Source organism: Somniosus microcephalus, chromosome 5, assembly GCF_052327205.1.
Source record: "Somniosus microcephalus isolate GS21.2 chromosome 5, FLI_Smic_1.0, whole genome shotgun sequence".
In the NCBI taxonomy this organism is placed as follows: Eukaryota; Metazoa; Chordata; class Chondrichthyes; order Squaliformes; family Somniosidae; genus Somniosus; species Somniosus microcephalus.
This window is the reverse complement of record NC_140991.1, coordinates 295,185,188-295,206,428: the sequence shown is the minus strand read 5'-3', so window position 1 is coordinate 295,206,428 and position 21,241 is coordinate 295,185,188. Positions and strand designations below refer to the sequence as shown.

General features: G+C 43.3%; 2 protein-coding genes across 3 annotated transcripts in view; one reads left to right on the top strand and one right to left on the bottom strand.

Moving 5' to 3' along the window:
• Nucleotides 1-13,279, bottom strand: part of wrnip1 (WRN helicase interacting protein 1) — an 84,218-nt gene extending 70,939 nt beyond the window's left edge. Inside the window, 2 exon segments of the mRNA XM_085989150.1 lie at nt 12,599-12,861; nt 12,864-13,279. Coding sequence (XP_085845276.1) covers nt 12,599-12,861; nt 12,864-13,230 — 630 coding nt within the window. The 5' untranslated portion in view covers nt 13,231-13,279.
• Nucleotides 1-21,241, top strand: part of mylk4b (myosin light chain kinase family, member 4b) — a 279,264-nt gene that overhangs the window by 18,405 nt on the left and 239,618 nt on the right. The gene's annotated exons all lie outside the window — the stretch shown is intronic.

Here is a 21,241-nt window from a genome sequence, read left to right as displayed (position 1 = left end):
TCACGCCAAAAGTTCTCATCTGACCTGGCAGGTTGTGCTGTGCACGTTCTCATCTCTGTGTTCCTGATGTAGTAGCAGCGGACTCCCAAGTATGCATTGGAGGTACCATTGGTCAAAGTCATCCAATCACAAACAGTAGGAACCCATGTGTCTGCTCCATGCGTTAAGACTCTGACAAGACAATCGGAGGTTGGTTGCTAGTTGGATTCCTGACTTCCACGCATTCTTGTCAAGAGATCACATAACACCTCTGGGATTTCTAATCACCGACGTATACCTCCTTCAGAGGTGCCCGAGCTGCGTATCAAACTCCCACGGTAGTTCAAATTGTTCACCATCTCTGTGATTTGGTTCAGTGGTGGAAACTGAAGGATTTGCAATTTTGAAGTACTGCACTTTGATTTTTTGCCAGTTGAACTCGAGGTCGAATGGTTCAGCCTCATCTTTGAGGGTATCCGTGTCAGATCTATCATTACCACAAGAAGGGAAACGTTATCCAGAGTCAAAGTGACTGACAATGCACTCCAAGATCCACATAGTCAAAGTGTCCGACAATACACTCCAAGATCCAGTCCCCGAGTAGCAAATCTGTTCAGTGTCGATGACACATCATTGTGGAACACCAGATCCAGTTTCTACAAAGGCACTGTAATCCCCATGTGCGTGCAACTGGTTCGTGTAGGAGTCAAATGGGTCGGACTCAATTATCTGGAGCACCCAATCACTTTAGAAGTAACCAAATCGAATTCCTGTCTACCACGTCAAATGTTGCCTTGAAATTGATGTAGGCTGCCCCAGAGTGGTTTTTGGTAATCTTTGTGCGCATGGCCATGCTGGTAAGCTCCAAAATTTGGTCGGTGATAGACCTGCCTGACATGAATCCACTCTGCTGCAGTTGTCTTCACTTAAGAATACATAGAAATTCTATGAAACTCTTAAATAGAAGTACATAGAAAAACTGAACAGGCGGGCACTGTATTCTCTAGAAAGAGAGAAGACTGAGAGGTAACCTAATAGGAGGTCTTTTAAATTATGAAAGGCAAAATTCTGACGACAGTTCAACGACCTGAAACGTTAACTCTGTCTTTCTCTCTCCACAGATGCTGCCTGACCTGCTGAGTATTTGCAGTATTTTCTGTTTTTATACTGTATTATATTATAAAAAATGTTCCTCATTTAAATGGGATTCCAGAAGACTGCAAATCACACTACAAATCTATCCCCTTTATCTCAGCAGTAGAATTGCAGACCCACAAAAATACTGGGTTTACTATTACTAGGTAAAATTTAATGTCAGGTACAGTACATAAGTTACACCTTCATGCTGCCTTCTATGATCTGCAAAGTACAGGTTGTATCTTAAAAGCCAAATACAACTTATATTCTGCTTGGGCTCATTAAATCACCTGGATTATCAGGTGTCCCAAGTTGGCAATGGGGTCGGGGGGGAATCTTGACTATTATTCATACAAAAGGTAGTGGAAATCTGGGGAAAATCTCTTCTCTCAAAAGGCTGTGGATGCTAGGTGAATTGAAATTTTCAAAACTGTGACAGGTTTTTGTTAGGCAAGGGGATTGAGGGATAAGAAACATAGAAGATAGGAGCAGGAGTAGGCCATTCGGCCCCTCGAGCCTGCTCCGGCATTCAATGCAATCATGGCTGATCATCCAAATTCAGTACCCTGTCCCTGCTTTCTCCCCATATCCCTTGATCCCCTTAGCCTTAAGAAATATATTTAACTCCTTCTTGAATATATTTAATGAATTGGCCTCAACTGTCTTCTGTGGTAGAGAATTCCACAGGTTCACCACTCTCTGGGTGAAGAAATGCCTCATCGCAGTCCTAAATGGCCTACCCCTTATCCTTGGACTATGACCCCTGGTTCTGGACTCCCTCGCCATCGGGAACATCCTTCCTGCATCTAGTCTGTCTAGTCCGGTTAGAATTTTATAAGTTTCAATGAGATCCCCTCTCATTCTTCTAAACTCTAGCAAATATATGCCTAATCGATCCAATCTCTCTTCATACGTCATTCCTGCCATCCCAGGTATCAGTCTGGTGAATCTTCGCTGCACTCCCTCCATGGCAAGAACATCCTTCCTCAGATAAGGCGATCAAAACTGCACACAATACTCAAGGTGTGGTCTCACCAAGGCCCTGTACAACTGCAGCAAGACATCCTTGCTCCTGTACTCTAATCCTCTTGCTATGAAGGTCAGCATACCATTTGCCTTCTTAACCGCCTGCTGCACCTGCATGCTTACCTTCAGCGACTGGTGCACAAGGACACCCAGGTCTCGTTGCACTTCCCCTTCTCCCAATCTATTGCCGTTCAGATAATAATCTGCCTTCCTGTTTTTGCCACCAAAGTGGATAACTTCGCATTTATCCACATTATACTGCATCTGCCCAATCGCCCAAGCTGTCCAAATCATACTGGAGTTTCTCTGCATCCTCCTCACAGCACACACGCCCACCCAGCTTTGTGTCATCTGCAAACTTGGAGATATTACATCTAGTTCCCTCATCTAGATCATCATTAATATGTATTGTGAATAACTGGGGTCCTAGCACCGATCCCTGCGGTACCCCACTAGTCACTGCCTTCCACTTGGAAAAAGACCTGTTTATTCCAACACTTTGCTTCCTGTCTGCCAACCAGTTTTCTATCCAAGTCAGTACCTTACCCCCAATCCCATGTGCTTTAACTTTGCACGCTAGTCTCTTATGCGGGGCCTTATCGAAAACCTTCTGAAAGTCCAAATACACCACATCCACTAGTTCTCCCTTATCTATTCTACCAGTTACATCCTCAAAAAATTCCAGTAGATTAGTCAAGCATGATTTACCTTTTGTAAATCCATGTTGACTTTGTCCGATCCTGTCAGTTTTCCAAGTGCTCTGCTATTACATCTTTGATAATGGACTCTAGCATTTTCCCCACTACCGATGTCAGTAAGGGCAGGTAAATGAAGTAATGGTACTGATCAGACATGATTCAACAGAATGGCGGAACAAAATCGAGGAGCTGAATGGCCTACTCCTGTGTTCCAAAGCAAAGGACGAGAATTTCCATGGCAAAATGGAATGACTGAGAACTACAGAAATGAAGTTTCAATTTTATATTAAAACTAATTGATCTCATGCAATGTGGTAAACAGGACGTCGAGTAAAAGAATTTGTGTTTATATAGTGCCCTTCACGACCTCAGAATGTCTCAAAATGTTTTACAGCCAATGAATTACTTTTAAAGTGCAGTTACTGTTGTTATGTAGGCAATTGCACACAGGAATGCTCTTACAAATGGCAATAACCAGGCAATAAGATGGGAGTTAGTGTACTGTTCCGATGAAATGGGGTTAGTAGGCAGGGGATAATAGAACAAGGTTTGCAGACATAATTTAGTCCGCATATTAAAATATTCTGTCATTACTTTTATATACACTTTAGTTTTACATTATAGTTAAAATCACAAAACTTACAGAAATTTGGCAGGGAGAGAGAAATAGAGTTGCCTAAAGCACAGGGGTTTCTTTGCAGTACAGGCTGATGAGCTGGGAATGTAAAACTGAGGTGTTACAGTGCCCTTAATGGCAGAAGAGTATAATTAAAAAGTGCAACAAGTTTACGTAGGCAGTTTCTATTAGAAAGGTGGACAAAAGAATTTATAATGAAAGTGCACACAGATGTACCAATTTTAGTATATTGCTAGTCGATCGCCCATGGTGTGCATATGTAATTAACTTCCCATGTTAAAGTCATAAATATTGACTTTACTTTTACATTTCCATTATCAATTTCTAAGTCCACATTTCTAATGGATAATGCCTATGCAAACTGTAACTGGGCTGTAATTACATCCTCCCCACCAGTGAGGTTACTACAACTCCATTGGCGCTAGGTGTAACTAGTGTTAACGGTTGAAATAGAGTCGCCATTGGCAATGTGGCCATAATAATTTATAATGGAACAAGTTGACAGAATATATTAGATAGATTGATAGTAGAGAGCCAATGGAACAGCTGATTCCGTGCTAAACAACAACAACAACTTGTATTTATATAGCACCTTTAACGTCGTAAAACGTCCCAAGGTGCTTCACAGGAGTGTTATAAAACAAAATTTGACACCATGCCACATAAGGAGAAATTAGGGCAGATAAAGAGGTAGGTTTTAAGGAGCGCCTTAAAAGGAGGGTAGAGAGGTTTAGGGAGGGAATGCCAGAGCTTAGGGCCTAGGCAGCTGAAGGCACGGCCACCAATGGTTGAGCGATTAAAATCAGGGATGCTCAAGAGGGCAGAATTAGAGGAGCGCAGATATCTCAGGGGGTCATGGGGCTGGCGGAGATTACAGAAATAGGGAGGGGCGAAGCTGTGGAGGGATTTGAAAACAAGGACGAGATTTTTAAAATTGAGGCGTTGCTTAACCGGGAGCCAATGTAGATCAGCGAGCACAGGGGTGATGGGTGAACGGGACTTGGTATGAGTTAGGATACGGGCAGCCGAGTTTTGGATGACCTCAAGTTTACGTAGGGTGGAATGTGAGAGGCCAGCAAGAAGTGCGTTGGAATATTCATATCTAGAGGTAACAAAGGCATGGATGAGGATGAGGATAAAATTTGAAGTATACCAGTATTTTGGATGCTGGTGAACAGGCCAATGGCAAGAGCTCTGTTTTTTCTGGTCAGAGAGGAATATTGAGCTAGCAGTGTGACTTGGATCTACCTGCTCCATTTTGCAATCAGCGTATACCAATCTCAAACCAGTGCTTGCAATACGCTGCTATTCAGTCTGACAGAGCAAAGAGAATACAAAAGAGCTGACAATACAGATTACTGTAAAGCTAGGATATCCAAACTTGCACAATGAGTCATATGTGGCCTGTTAACCGTGGCAATCTGGCCGACAAAATCCATCAACACAGTTCTATTCATCATGTTTATATTTCTTACTTGTTGGTATATCCTGTTTAAATGTTGTACACCTGGAGATTTGGTAATGGCTGTTCTCACGTTGTTGACTTATTGGTGCAATAAATCCAAACCAATATCCTCGCAGGGAGGTTTGCTAGCGCTGTTGGGGAGGGTTTAAACTAATTTGGCAGGGGAATGGGCACCAGGATGAAACATTAGAAAGGGAAAATAAAGTGCTCAAAGGATTGGGTGAGGCAGAGAGCACCAAAATAAGAAATAGTAAGGTATTAGGTGGGGTCAAACTAAGAGAATACAAGAATTTCTAAAATGGGCTTACAATGTATGTATGTGAAAGCACAAAGCATAGCAAACAAGTTAAGTGAGCTGCAGGCACAAACAGTCACATGGGAATATGATGTTGTGGCAATAACTGAGACCGGGCTCAAAAAAAGGCAGGATTGGGTATTAAATATTCCTGGTTATAAAGTGTTCAGGAAAGATAGGAGGTGGTGTGGCAGTATTGGTCAAGGAGAATGTTACAGTGCTGGAGAGGGAGGATATCCTGGAGGGGTCAAGGACAGAATCTATAAGGCTAGAGTTAAGAAATAATAGAAGTGCCATTACACTACCGGGTGTATTCTATAGACCACCAAATGGTGGGAAAGATATGGAGGAGCAAATTTGCAGAGATATTACAGAGAGGTACAAGAACTATAGAATAGTAATAATGGGGGACTTCAACTATCCTAATATAGACTGGGATCCTAATAGTGTTAAGGGCAAAGAAGGGGAAGAATTTCTGAAGTGTGTTCAGGAGAACTTTCTTCATCAGTATGTTTCTGGCCTGACGAGACAGGAGTCATTGCTGGATCTGGTTCTGGGGAATGAGGTAGGTCAAGTGGAGCAAGTGTCAGTAGGTGAACATTTAGGGAACAGTAATCATAGTATCATAAGGTTTAGATTAGCCATGGAAAAGGACAGGGAGCAATCTAGAGTAAAAATGTTTAAAAATGTGGGATGAGAACAGATCTGGCCCGGGTAAATTGGAATCAAAGATCGGCAGGCAAAACTGTAATGGAACAATGGGCTGCCTTTAAAAAGGAAATAGTTCAGTTGAGGTACATTCCCACTAGGGGGGAAAGACAGGGCAACTAAAGTCAGGGCTCCCTGGACGACGAAAGAGACAGAGAATACGATGAAGCAGAAAAAGAGCGTGTATGACAGACGTCAGGCTATAACATTAATATATAAAAAAGAAAAGAGGGGCAAAGAGAGGGTATGAGAATAGAATGGCAGCTAACATAAAAGGTAATCTAAAAGACTTCTATAGGCATATAAATAGTAAAAGGGTAGTAAGAGGAGGGGTGGGGCCGATTAGGGACCAAAAGGGAGACCAATGCATGGAGGCAGAGGTACTAAATGAGTACTTCGCATCTGTCTTCACCAAGGAAGAGGATGCTGCCATAGACATAGTAAAGGAGGAGGTAGTGGAGATAATTGATAGGATAAAAATTGATAAAGAGGAGGTATTAGAAAGGCTGGCAGTACATAAACTAGATAAATCACCAGGAGCGGATGGGATGCATCCTAGGATACTGAGGGAATTGAGGGAAGAAATCGCGGAGGTACCGGCCATAATCTTTCAATCCTCCTTAGATACGGGGGTGGTGCCAGAGGACTGGAGAATTACAAATTTTACACCGTTGTTCAAAAAAGGGTGTAAAGATAAACCCAGCAACTACAGGCCAGTTAGTTTGACCTCGGTAGTGGGGAAGCTTTTAGAAACAGTAATCAGGGACAAAATAAAAGCCACTTGGACAAGTGTGGATTAATTAAGGGATGCCAACATGGATTTGTTAAAGGCAAATCGTGTTTAACTAACTTGATTACATTCTTTGATGAGGTAACAGAGAGGGTTGATGAGGGTAATGCAGTTGACATAGTGTACATGGATTTCCAAAAGGTGTTCGACAAAGTGCCACATAATAGGCTTGCCAGCAAAGTTGAAGCCCATGGAATAAAAGGGACAGTGGCAGCATGGATACAGAATTGGCTAAGTGACAGGAAAGAGAGTAGTGGTGAACGGTTGTTTTTCGGACTGAAGGAAGGTATACAGTGGTGTTCCCCAGGGGATGGTTCTAGGACCACTGCTTTTCTTGATATATATTAATGACTTGGATGTGGGTGTACAGGGCACAATTTCAAAATTTGCAGATGACACAAAACTTGGAAGTATTGTGAACAGTGAGGAGAGTGATAGACTTCAGGTGAAATGGGCGGACACGTGGCAGATGAAATTTAACGCAGAAAAGTGTGAAGTGATACATTTTGGTAGAAAGAATGACAGGACATATAAACTAAATGGTACAATCCTGAAGGTGGTGCACGAACACAGAGACCCGAGGGTGTGTGTGCACAAATCATGAAGGTGGCAGGGCAGGTTAAGAAAGCAGTTTAAAAAAGCTTATGGGATCCTGGGCTTCATAAATAGAGGTATAGAGTACAAAAGTGTGGAAATGATGATGAACCTGTATAAAACACTGGTTCGGCCCCAACTGGAGTACTGTGTCCAATTCTGGGCACCACACTTTAGGACGGATGTGAAGGCCTTAGAGAGGGTGCAGAAAAGATTTACGAGAATGATTCCAGGAATGAGGGACTTCAGTTACGTTGAACGACTGGAGAAGCTGGGGTTGTTCTCCTTGGAGCAGAGAAGATGGAGAGGAGATTTGATAGAGGTGTTCAAAATCATGAGGGGTCTGGACAGAGTAGAGAGAGAAACTGTTCCCATTGGCAGAAGGGTCGAGAACCAGGGGACACAGACTTAAGGTGATTGGCAAAAGAATCAAAGGCGACGCAAGAAAAACTTTTTTATGCAGCGAGTGGTTAAGATCTGGAATGCACTGCCTGAAAGGGTGGTGGAGGCAGACTCAATCACGGCTTTCAAAAGGGAGTTGGATAAGTATCTGAAGGAAAGAAATTTGCAGAACTACGGGGAAAGGGCGAGGGAATAGGACTAGCTGAAGTGCTCTTGCAGAGAGCTGGCATGGGCTCAACAGGCCGAATGGCCGCCTTCCGTGCTGTAACCATTCTATGATAAGATTGGTTATTGGCCCAAATCTTGCTGGAGTGAAACGTGCGCTGGTAGTTGGACTATTTCCTGCACCCTTCAACTCAAAAATGTTTTGCCCTGTAAGTTGCTATAAGTGCAAGGACAATGGGGCATCTGGGACCTTGGTGAAAGTTGGGACCAACAGTTTATTCTCCTTAACCAATGCGATTTAAGGACGGAGAAAGAAACAGAGGAACTACGGAGAAGGAAAAGATGAATTGGAGTGGGTGAATTAGAGTTAAATCAGGTACAGAAATAGAAATAAAGCGAGGGAGAGAAAGATTGGATTGAGAGAGCGAGAGAAAAAGAGGCAGAAAAAAAATAAAATTAAGAATTTAACATTTTTAACAGCTCTAGGAAGAATTTACTACATGCAGGAATGAGACTCAACAGTTTAAATTGTTTCATTTCTGGGCTGGAGAGGTTGATTGGTATTAACAATTAGCATGTCGTTAAAAGCGTACTTTTGCTGTTAAGTACGAACCCCAACTTTCTGTGGTGAGTTTAATGTGCAAATCCAGCAAATTCTTAAAACTAACAGGCAGGTTGAGGGCAAGCTGCTGTTTGTGCGAGGCAAACAGCGGAGTGGCGCAAATCGACCAGCAAGTTATGGCAATTCGCAACTCACACCGTATAGCTTCTTCACCTGAACTTGCACAGCCACTTTGCGCATTAATAGCGGCGTGCGTTGTGAACTGGCCATTATTTTTGCAGGACGATTTGGGCCATTATCTGCAGCTTGAGATACAAGAAAGTAAAACTTGCATTTATATGGCGCTTTTCATGACCTCAGGACGTCCCAAAGCGCTTTACAGTCAATGAATTACTTTTGAAGTGTAGTCACTGTTGCAATGTAGGAAACCTGGCAGCCAATTTGCACACAGCAAGCTCCCACAAACAGCCATGTGATAATCACCAGATAATGTTTTTTGTGATGTTGAGTGAGGGATAAATATTGGCCAGGACACCGAGGATAACTCCCCCAGCTCTTCTTCAAAATAGTGCCATGGGATCTTTTACGTCCACCTGAGAGAGCAGACATAATGTGACATCCGAAAGACAGCACCTCCGACAGTGCAGCACTCCCTCAGCACCGCACTGGAGTGTCAGCCTAGATTTTTTATATGCAAATTAATGGACCATTGATTTAAACTTTATATAGAATCATAGAAGGGTTATATAGCACAGAAGGAGGCCATTTGACCGATCTAGCCCCCTAGACCCACTCCACTAAACTCCATGGTATACAGGGCCTTGGTGAGACCACACCTGGAGTACCCTGTACAATTTTGGTCTCCTTACCTAAGGAAGGATATACTTGCCATAGAGGGAGTGCAACAAAGGTTCACGAGATTGATTCCTGGGATGGCAGGACTGTCGTATGAGAAGAGATTGAGTAAACTAGGCCTGTATTCTCTTGAATTCCGAAGAGAGGGGATCTCATTGAAGCATACAAAATTATTACAGGGCTTGATAGGGTGGATGCTGGGAGAATGGTTCCCTTGGCTAGGGAGTCTAGAACCAGGGGACACAGCCTCAGGATAAAGGGTAGGCCATTCAGGACTGAGAGGAGAAGAAATTTCTTCACACAGAGGGCGGTGAATCTTTGGAATTTTCTACCCCAGAGGGCTGTGGAGGCTCAGTCATTGGGTATATTCAAAACAGAAGTCGATGGATTACTGACTAGTAAAGGCATCAAGGAATATGGCGATCGGGCCGGTGAATGGAATTGAGGCAGATCAGCCATGATCGCATTGATCTGTTGGACGGAGTATCAATCAGGAAATAGTTGAGGCTTGTAATAAGGGAACATCTATAATTATGGGGGATTTTAACTATCATATTAATTGGACAAATCAAATTGGGCAGGGCTGCCTTGAGGATGAGTTCATTGAGTGTATTAGGGATGGGTTTCTTGAGCAGTATGTAACTGAACCGACCAGGGGGCAAGCAACCTTAGATCTGGTCCTGTGTAACGAGATGGGATTAATTAAAAATTTCCTAGTAAAGGATCCCCTTGGAATGAGTGACCATAACATGGTTGAATTCCATATTCAATTAGAGGGTGAGAAGGTTGGATCTCAAACAAGCGTGCTAAGCTTGAATAAAGGAGACTATGAAGGTATGAGAGCGGAATTGAGTAGAGTGGATTGGGAAAATAGATTAAAGGGTAAGACGATACATGATCAGTGGTGTACATTTAAGGAGTTATTTTACAACTTCCAAAAAATATATATTCCACTGAGAAGAAAAGGGTGTAAAAGAAAAGACAGCCATCCGTGGCTAAGTAAAGAAATTAAGGATAGTATTCGACTAAAAACAAGGGCATATAAGGTAGCCAAATCTAGTGGGAGGATAGAGGATCGGGAAAACTTTAAAAGACAGCAAAAAATAACAAAAAGATTGATTAAGGGAAGATAGATTATGAAAGTAAATTAGCAAAAAATATAAAAAAAACAGATAGTAAGAGTTTTTATAGTTATATAAAAAGAAAAAGGGTGGCTAAAGTAAATGTTGGTCCCTTAGAGGATGAGACCGGGAAATTAATGGTGGGAAATATGGAGCTGGCAAAAACACTGAATGAATATTTTATATCAGTCTTTACAGTAGAAGACACTAAGAATATCCCAACACTGGACAAACAGGGGGCTAAAGGGGGGGGGGGGGGGGGGGGGGGAGGAGCTAAACACGATCAAAATCACTAAGGAAGTGGTACTCGGTAAAATAATGGGACTCAAGGCGGATAAATCACCTGGCTTACATCCTAGGGTCTTGAGGGAAGTGGCGGTAGGGATTGTGGATGCATTGGTAATAATTTTCCAAAACTCCCTGGACTCGGCAAAGGTCCCGGCAGACTGGAAAACTGCTAATGTAACACCCTTATTTAAAAAGGGCAGTAGACAGAAGGCTGGAAACTATAGCCTAACATCTGTGGTAGGTAAAATTTTGGAGTCCATTATTAAGAAGACAGTAACAGGACATTTGGATAATCATAATTTAATAGGACAAAGTCAGCATGTTTTTATGAAGGGGAAGTCATGTTTGACAAATTTGCTGGAGTTCTTTGAGGAAGTAACAGATAGGGTGGATAAAGGGGAACCAGTGGACGTAGTGTATTTAGACTTCCAAAAGGCATTGGACAAGGTGCCACACAAAAGATTATTGCTTAAGATAAAAAATCACGGGATTGGGGGTAATATTCTGGCATGGATAGAGGATTGGCTATCTAACAGAACGCTGAGAGTTGGGATAAATGGTTCATTCTCAGACTGGCAATCAGTAACTAGTGGTGTTCCGCAGGGGTCGGTGCTGGGTCCCCAACTCTTTACAATCTATATTAACGATTTGGAGGAGGGGACCGAGTGTAACATATCAAAATTTGCAGATGATACTAAGATGGGAGGGAAAGCAGTGAGTGAGGAGGACATAAAAAAACCTGCAAGGGGACATAGACAGGCTAAGTAAGTGGGCAGAGATTTGGCAGATGGAATACAATACTGGAAAGTGTGAGGTTATGCAATTTGGCAGGAAAAATCATAGAGCAAGTTATTATCTTAATGGCAAGAAACTGGAAAGTACTGAAGTACAAAGGGATCTGGGGGTCCTGGTGTACAAAACTCAAAAGGTTAGTATGCAGGTGCAGCAAGTGATTAAGAAGGCCAATGGAATGTTGGCTTTCATTGCTAGGGGGATAGAATATAAAAATAGGGAGGTATTGCTTCAGTTGTACAAGGTATTGGTGAGACCGCACCTGGAATACTGCATACAGTTTTGGTGTCCATACTTAAGAAAGGACATACTTGCTCTCGAGTCAGGACAAAGAAGGTTCACTCGGTTAATCCCGGGGATGAGGGGATGGACATATGAGGAGAGGTTGAGTAGATTGGGACTTTACTCATTGGAGTTCAGAAGAATGAGAGGCGATCTTATTGAAACATATAAGATTGTGAAGGGGTTGGATCGGGTGAATGCGGGGAGGATGTTCCCGATGATGGGTGAAACTAGAACTAGGGGGCATAGTCTTAGAATAAGGGGCTGCTCTTTCAAAACTGAGATGAGGAGGAACTACTTCACTCAGAGGGTGGTAGGTCCATGGAATATGCTGCCCCAAAAAGCTGTAGAAGCTACATCATTACATAAATTAAAAACAGAAATAGAGAGTTTGCTAGAAGTAAAGGGAATTAAGGGTTACGGGGAGCGGGCAGGAATTTGGACATGAGTCTAGGTTCGGATCAGTCATGGCCCTGTGGGTAGCGGAGCGGGCCCAGGGGCCGTGTAGCCTGATTCTGCTCCTATTTCATGTGTCTAATTCTGTTAGATTCAGGAGATGGTTCTGTGATAGTGGATTGGCGGTTAGGATCAGATCAGCCATGATCTTATTGAATGGCGGAGCAGGCTCGAAGGGCCGAATGGCCTACTCCTGCTCCTATTTCTTATGTTCTTATGTATACATCCAAGTGGCCCAAATAGACAAAAAAAAAGCTTGGGACATATGCTGTAAATGAATGAAGTCAAGGAGAAATTTGTAGATCACAGGAATGTGCACCCGTGGGTTTCACCAGACTGTACTTACTTTACCACATCCAGGTGGGCCCCACAAAATTATGGATGGGATTTCGTGCGATTCCAGCAGAGTCCTCAAGAGGGTATCTTCTCCCAAAACTTTACTCTGACCGACAACTTCTCCTAAAACACTGGGTCTCATGAGCTCCGCCAGAGGTTTGGCCTCGAGTTGCTCCAGCGACACCGGCTGCCCCTGACTCGCTGCAGCCGGAGGGGACGCGCGGTCGGAGGGCGGAGCGGACGCGCCAAGCGCGGAGGCGGCGTGGCGTGGCGTGGCTGCGGTCCCGGGCTCGGCGGCTCAACCGCCCCCGCACGCGCCTTCTGGAAGAGCGCGAAAAGCGGGGCCGGGGCTGCGACGGGCTGGCGGCGGAGCGCGGGCTGCGTTCCCACTCCGCGAGCCGGGCTCTGGCTCCCGGGCTGAGCTCCAAGGCCGCCCGCCGGGGACCAGCGCGCTCGCTTGCTGCCGCGGGCTTCCTCTTGGTCGTTGCCCTCTGCAGCCTCCTCTCCCCCATCATTGCCCGCTGGCGGCAGTGGTCTGAGCCCCAGACAGTGATCCAGGTGGGAATTGATCCTGAAACTCTCCATCCCCTGCGAGCAGACGGGGCATTGCACCAGCGGCCTCCCCCTCTGATCCAGCGCCATTTCTTCACCCTGGGCGCTTTTTTGTTGTTGTTGCTGCCAACACACCTCCCCCACCCCCTTTTTCTTTCTTTTTTCCCTCCTCTTTTACATGCCCTACTTGCTCATTTATTGATGTATTTTGTCCGCGCACACACACACTATTTGCTTAATTACTCAGAAAAAAGAACAACTTCAAGAGAGGATTGGGTAGTTTTTTTTCCTCAGTGAGTTGGCGTGACATTCTCCTGTTGTAACCAATAAATTCATAGGGTCACGTTTGTCGCTCAAACTGGCCCTTCCCACTGCATGCATTGAGCAGTATTCAACACAGGGAAATCCACTGCATGCATTGAGCAGTATTCAATACTGAGGGAAATCCACTGCATGCATTGAGCAGTATTCAATACTGAGGGGAATCCACTGCATGCATTGAGCAGTATTCAATACTGAGGGAAATCCACTGCATACATTGAGCAGTAAATAATGTACATTGTAACTTCAGTCAGTGAAAGAATTCAGGCATATTTCAACCATTGGAAACTCCTAAATTGATTTTGAGGGAAACACTGTTAGAGGCAGTTTCAATGCATATTCTGTCTCGATGCAAGCCACTTATGTGGACTGAAGTGTCATTCATCTGCAAGTAGTGTGAGCCCCATCAATGTGATTCATTGCCATTATTTGGAGAGTGTGTCATTAAATACAAAAATAGTGCACTCTATGATTAGTGCTTGTATTGTAGTTCCTGCAGATTTAATAAGTAATTCAAAATTGATTACAACAACAACTTGTATTTATATAGCGCCTTTAACATAGTAAAACGTTCCAAGGCGCTGCACAGGAGTATTTTAAGACAAAAAATTTGACACCGATCCACATAAGGATAAATTAAGCAGGTGACAAAGAGCGTCTTAAAGGAGGAAAGAGAGGTAGCGAGGCAGACAGGTTTAGGCAGGGAATTCCAGAGCTTAGGGCCTAGGCAACAGAAGGCACGGCCACCAAAGGTTGAGCAATTATAATCAGGGATCCTCAAGAGGGCAGAATTAGAGGAGCGCAGATATCTCGGGGGGTTGTGGGGCTGAAGGAGATTACAGAGATAGGAAGGGGCGAGCCCATGGAGGGATTTGAAAACAAGGATGCGAATGTTTGAAATGGAGGCACTGCTTAACCGGGAGCCAATGTAGGTCATCGAGCACAGGGGTGATGGGCGAACGGGACTTGGTGCGAGTTAGGACACGGGCAGCCGAGTTTTGGATGACCTCAAGTTTACGTAGGGTGGAATGTGGGAGGCCAGCCAGCAGTGCGTTGGAATAGTCAAGTCTAGAGGTAACAAAGGCATGGATGAGGGTTTCAGCAGCGGATGAGCTGAGGCAAGGGCAGAGACGGGCGATGTTACGGAGGTGGAAGTAAGTGGCCTTTGTTATGCTGCGGATATGTGGTCGGAAGCTCATTTCAGGATCAAATATGACACCAAGGTTGCGAACAGTGTGGTTCAGCCTCAGACAGATGTTAGGGAGAGGGATGTTGGGGTTAGGGACCAGGAAATAATATAGTTCGTACCCATTCTTGAACTTCCAATACATTCTAGTAAATTATCCCTAGTGTTGTTAATGGGGTTGGAACACCATTGTAATGCTTGACTGTTAAATACAATTGTAGTTAATCTGTCCCTTTAAGACCATTGTTAACTACTGTCCATTAAACCTGTTGTGATCAGGAAGCCCTAGTAATTGTGACTACTTGTAAACTGCTACCACCAATTGTAGTTGCTATTCAGCTATAAGTCAGAGCTCATGGTGAAATAAAAACAGAAAATGCTGGAAATACTCAGTAGGTCAGGCAGCATCTGTGGAGAGAGAAACAGAGTTAACGTTTCATGTCGATGACCTTTCGTCAGAACTGGAAAAAGTTAGAGATATAACAGATTTTCAGCAAGTGCAGGGGCAGAGGGAGGGGAGGAAAGAACAAAAGGGAAGGTCTGTGATCGGATGGAAGGCAGGAGAGATTAAATGACAAAAAGGGATGATGGTGCGAGGCAAAAGGAGATGGTAATGGGACAAGTTAAGAACCAAAAGATGAGTAGAAGAGGTGTAAATGGGAATGGCAGAATCATCAACAGCTGCCATGTGAAAAAATAGGGGCAGAGGTTATGGTCTGAAATTGGTGAAGTGTCCGGCTTTCTCTTTTTTTAAAGTGGGATGGTTGCTACGGCTACTTTTTAAGTCAAAGTCTGTAGGAAATCTTGACTTCTATGATAATTAGTTATTTTCTATTGGGGGGAGGTGCTGTGTACATTCTAAATGACTGGCTTTCTTTTTCAAAGATCGCTGAAAGAAATCTGCCTATCAGTTGCAAGAAATTTGCCTAGAATTAGCTTGCCTTTGGTTAAGTGTGACACAGGAAGTCTGACCTGACAGACAAGAAATGCATGCACCATTTTTATTATATTTTTTTAGCAGATCTTCTGCAGCATTGCTCATGGTGAGCTTGAGGTTATGCTCTTGTAAGGGAGTGGATAGGTGAATGGGGGTGGACGTCTCCAGTAAAATAATTTAGGAAAATGTTTGTAAGAAACGTCTGCAAAGACAGTGAAATAAGTATTTTTGGTGATTCCTGGAAATTAGTGCATTCCTTCCCCCTGTAGCTGGACAAATACATAAATAGAAAACACAGCTGCATAAACAGATATGTTTCTATGAACATTGTTTTTGAATTCTCAGTATATAAACATAAAAGGCAAGTGTTGTAACCATTTAAAATACAGTACCAAAATATAAAGGTTTCACTTTGAAACTTGCCTTGGTTTTACTAGCTATTGAATCTCAGCATTGATTGTTTTTGTTCCAGGAATTCGTGCCTAACATTGAGTCTGAATGGGAAATAAATAATTAACCCTTCAAGAAATTTGTTTTTCCAGTGAAAAATTAGCACACAAAAAACTCAGAACTTCATGGATTCCTCAAAATTCCCAAATGGTTTCCTGTCTCTTTTCCCAGAGGGTGGTGAGAATGTGGATCTCGCTACCACAGGGAGTGGTTGAAGTGAATAGTATAGATGCATTTAAGGGGAGGCTAGATAAACATGAGGGAGAAGGGAATAGAGGGTTATGCTGATTGAGTTAGATGAGGAAAGACTGGAGGAGGCTTGAGGGGAGCATAAACGTTGGCATGGACTGGTTGGGCCAAATGGCCTGTTTCTGTGCCGTATATCTTATGTAATCCTATGTAGTCTGTAACATTTTGATAACTTGTAAAGTGAGGGGGCAGATTTCCCAAATAGAAAATCTTGGCATGCTCTGTGAACTGCAGGTCTTGTTGCCAATCATAACATTTCTAGAATTTATCTTGGATAAACATCATTTACTTCAGCTAAAGTCTGAAAGTTGATGGTTTAACTGCACTCTGGAGCCAATGAAGAAGGGAGACAATTGTGATTGGCATGGACAACAGTCAACTAGGAAGAACCCGAGCATTTACAAATAAAATGGTCAGCAAAGCACAACCCAATAATCAAAGTTCCAGACAAGTACTCCAAATTGAGTTTCAGGCTTGTGACAAGGAGTAGGCCTCAGTAAGAGAACATTTTCACGGGATTTACAACCGCTCTATGAACAAGAATCAATATTTTCTGCAGAACTGGTTGCTCTTTATGGGGTTTTTATGTTATAAATGTTATATTTACCTGTAAATTATCACCCGGGGAAAATTCAGGATGGTAACTTTTGGAGAAATTTGATTGGTTCAACTTCACTGCCTGGATGGTAACTTGGCAGAATGGATTGACCACCTGTTGTAGAATCGGCCTAATTTTCATCCCATTGAAATCAATGGAACAAAAATTGGGTGCGTTCTATAAAGGGCAACGCGATTCGCTCCACAGGGTATAGCCCAGGCGGTGAAGTTGAAATTACCCCACATGTTTTGACTAGTTGATCTCCTAGTGCTTGGATTCTTTGTGGCCTGGAACATGTTAAGCTGTTAACTTGGCTATGACCTTTAAGGCCACTGCTCAAGTATTCCCCAGGGATCCAGGTAATTATGATTCTGGCTGAGGTCAGTTCGAGTAATTGTCCACAGCTATGAGGTGAGTGGACATCGAGATTCTCCCTTTCAAAATTGGTAAATTGTAACTTTAAGACTTTTAGTCAATAATTGTCTTTCCCCTCTCTATTTTAAGATTGCATTGCATCTTTGAAGTATGATGTTTGGTGTGTGACATCTGGAGTATAATGTACTTATGCTAGATGCAAGACATTACAGATACTTATGGTCTGCCTGAAAGAGGATGAGTAATATGCATGGCATTGATTAAATTATAATAAAAGATAGTGGGGCAGAAATTCCGATCCCTATGGGTGAGTACGCGCTGTGTACTCACCCGTAGGGACATCGGAAATGCAAGTTTCAGGCATGCACTGCGCATGCGCTGGAAACCGGCATTTCCGATCTGTCAAGAAAGCTCTTGACAGATCCTCCAGCTGCGCTGGAGCAGGGCCTCTGCGGGTGGAGAGTTTCGTTTTTTGGAGACCCTCCGCCTGCAGAAAACACTTACAATTCTTGCACCTGGTAAAAGCAGGTGCAAGGCCTGCTTTTACCAGGATAAGAGTTGAAAAAAGTTTTTTAAAAATTCCCACTGATTTATCATTTTAAAATACTTCAAAGAAAGGTAAGTTTATTTTAAAATAGTTAATTTATGTAATTTCAAGTCATTTAAAAAATGTGATGGTTTTTTAAAAAATGTATTTGAAGTTTTACTACGTTTTAGAAACATAGAAACATAGAAGATAGGAGCAGGAGTAGGCCATTCGGCCCTTCGAGCCTGCTCCGCCATTCAATGAGATCGTGGCTGATCATCTAAATTCAGTACCCTGTCCCTGCCTTCTCCCCATATCCCTTGATCCCTTTAGCCTTAAGAAATATATCTAACTCTTTTTTGAATATATTTAATGAACTGGCCTCCACCGCCCTCTGTGGCAGAGAATTCCACAGGTTCACCACTCTCTGGGTGAAGAAATTCCTCCTCATTTCAGTCCTAAATGGTTTACCCCTTATCCTTAGACTATGACCCCTGGTTCTGGACTCCCCGGCCATGATAAACATCCTTCCTGCATCTAGTCTGTCCAGGCCTGACAGAATTTTATAAGTTTCGATGAGATCCCCTCTCAATCTTCTAAACTCCAGTGAGTATAAGCCCAATCGACACAATCTCTCCTCATAGGTCATTCCTGCCATCCCAGGTATCAGCCTGGTGAATCTTTGCTGCACTCCTTCCATGGCAAGAATACCCTTCCTCAGGTAAGGCGACCAAAACTGCACACAATACTCAAGGTGCGGTCTCACCAAGGCCCTGTACAACTGTAGCAAGACATCCTTGTTCCTGTACTCAAACCCTCTTGCTACGAAGGCCAACATACCATTTGCCTTCTTAACCGCCTGCTGCACCTGCATGCTTACCTTCAGCGACTGGTGCACAAGAACACCCAGGTCTCTTTGCACTTCCCCTTCTCCCAATCTATTGCCATTCAAATAATAATCTGCCTTCCTGTTTTTGCCACCAAAGTTGATAACCTCACATTTATCCACATTATAGTGCATTTGCCATGTTTCTGCCCAATCACCCAATCTGTCCAAATCGTGCTGGAGTTTCACGACATCCTCCTCACAGCTTACCCTCCCACCCAGCTTTGTGTCATCTGCAAATTTGGAGATATTACATCCAATTCCCTCGTCCAGATCATTAATATATATTGTGAACAGCTGGGGTCCTAGGACCAAGCCTTGCGGTACCCCACTAGTCACTGCCTGCCACTCGGAAAATGACCCGTTTATTCCAACTCTTTGCTTTCTGTCCGCCAACCAGTTCTCTATCCAAGTCAATACCTTGCCCCCAATCCCATGTGCCTTAATTTTGCACGCTAATCTCTTATGTGGGACCTTATCGAAAGCCTTCTGAAAGTCCAAATACACCACATCCACTGGTTCTCCCTTATCTATTTTACCAGTTACATCCTCAAAAAATTCCAGTAGATTAGTCAAGCATGATTTACCTTTTGTAAATCCATGTTGACTTTGTCCGATCCTGTCACTGCTTACCAAGTGCTCTGCTGTTACATCTTTTATAATAGATTCTAGCATTTTCCCCACTACCGATGTCAGGCTTACCGGTCTATAATTCCCCGCTTTTTCTCGACTACCTTTTTTGAATAGTGGGGTAACATTAGCTACCCTCCAATCCATGGGTACTGTTCCAGAGTCTATCGAGTTCTGGAAGATGACCAGCAATGCATCTACTATTTCTAGGGACACTTCCTTAAGTACCCTGGGATGTAGATTATCAGGCCCTGGGGATTTATCGGCCTTTAGTCCCATCAATTTTCCTAACACCATTTCCCTACAAATACTGATTTCTTTCAGTTCCTCTCTTTCATCAGACCCTATGTTCCCCGGCATCTCTGGGAGGTTATTTGTGTCCTCCTTTGTGAAGACAGAACCAAAGTATGAATTTAGTTGGTCTGCCATTTCTTTGTTTCCCATTATAAATTCCCCTGATTCTGACTGTAAGGGACCTACGCTTGACTTCACCAATCTTTTTCTCTTCACATATCTATAAAAGCTTTTACAGTCAGTTTTTATGTTCCCTGCTAGCTTACTCTCATTTCCTATTTTCCCTTTCTTAATTAATCCCTTTGTCCTCCTTTGTTGAATCCTAAACTGCTCCCAATCCTCAGGATTATTGCTTTTTCTGGCCAATTTATATGTCGTCTCCTTGGATCTTATGCTATCCCTAATTTCCCTTGTTAGCCACGGTTGAGTCACCTTTTTTGTTTTATTTTTATGCCAAACTGGGATGAACAAATTCTGTAGCTCATCCATTCGGTCTTTGAATGTTTGCCATTGCCTATCCACCGTCAACCCTTTGAGTGCCATTCCCCAATCAATCCTACCCAACTCGCTCCTCAGACCATCGTAGTTTCCTTTATTTAAATTGAGGACCCTAGTCTGAGTCAACTACTTCATTCTCCATCTTAATGAAGAATTCGATCATATTATGATCGCTCAGACCCATGGGGCCTCGTACAACAAGATTGCTAATTAATCCTTTGTCGTTACATAATACCCAGTCTAAGATGGCCTGATCTCTGGTTGGTTCCTCGACATATTGGTACAGGAAACCATCCCATAAACACTCCAGGAATTCCTCCTCCACAGTATTGTTACTAATTTGGTTGGCCCAATCTATATGTAGATTAAAGTCACCCATGATGACTGCTGTGCCCTTATTGCACGCTTCTTTAATTTCCCTTTTAATGCCATCCCCAACCTCCGCCTTACTGTTGGGAGGTCTATATACCACTCCCACTAATGTTTTTTTCCCCTTAGTATTTCTCAATTCTACCCATACAGATTCCACATCATCAGAGCTAATATCCTTCATTACAATTGTATTAATCCCTTCTTTAACCAGTAATGCTACCCCACCTCCCTTTCCTTTTTGCCTATCTTTCCTGAATATCGAATACCCCTGGATGTTGAGTTCCCAGTCTTGGCCATCCTTGAGCCATGTTTCTGTAATCCCAACCAAATCATATTCGTTTACCTCTATTTGCACAGCCAATTCATCCACCTTATTACAAATGCTCCTCGCATTAAGACACAAAGCCTTCAGGCTTGTTTTTTTAATGCTCTTAGACCTATTAGAATTATTATTTACTGTGGCCACGTTTGATTTAAACTGTTGATTTCTCTGACTGCCACTTTTGTTTTTCTCCTTCCTATCTTTTGCTTTTATCCCTGTTTCCCTTTCCTCTGTCTCCCTGCTCAGGTTCCCAACCCCCTGCCATTTTAGTTTAAACCCCCCTCTCTATTCATATATTTGACAGGTCTTCCTGTCAAATCTATGAATGGAGATTCCCTTCTCCGATTGGCTCTCCATGGCCCACGTGATCCCAGGGACGCTGCGAACCGCCTGCACCTCTGGGATACGTGGGCCCTGCGCACCGGCAGTTTGGAGAGGCCCAGGTAAGGAATTCTGC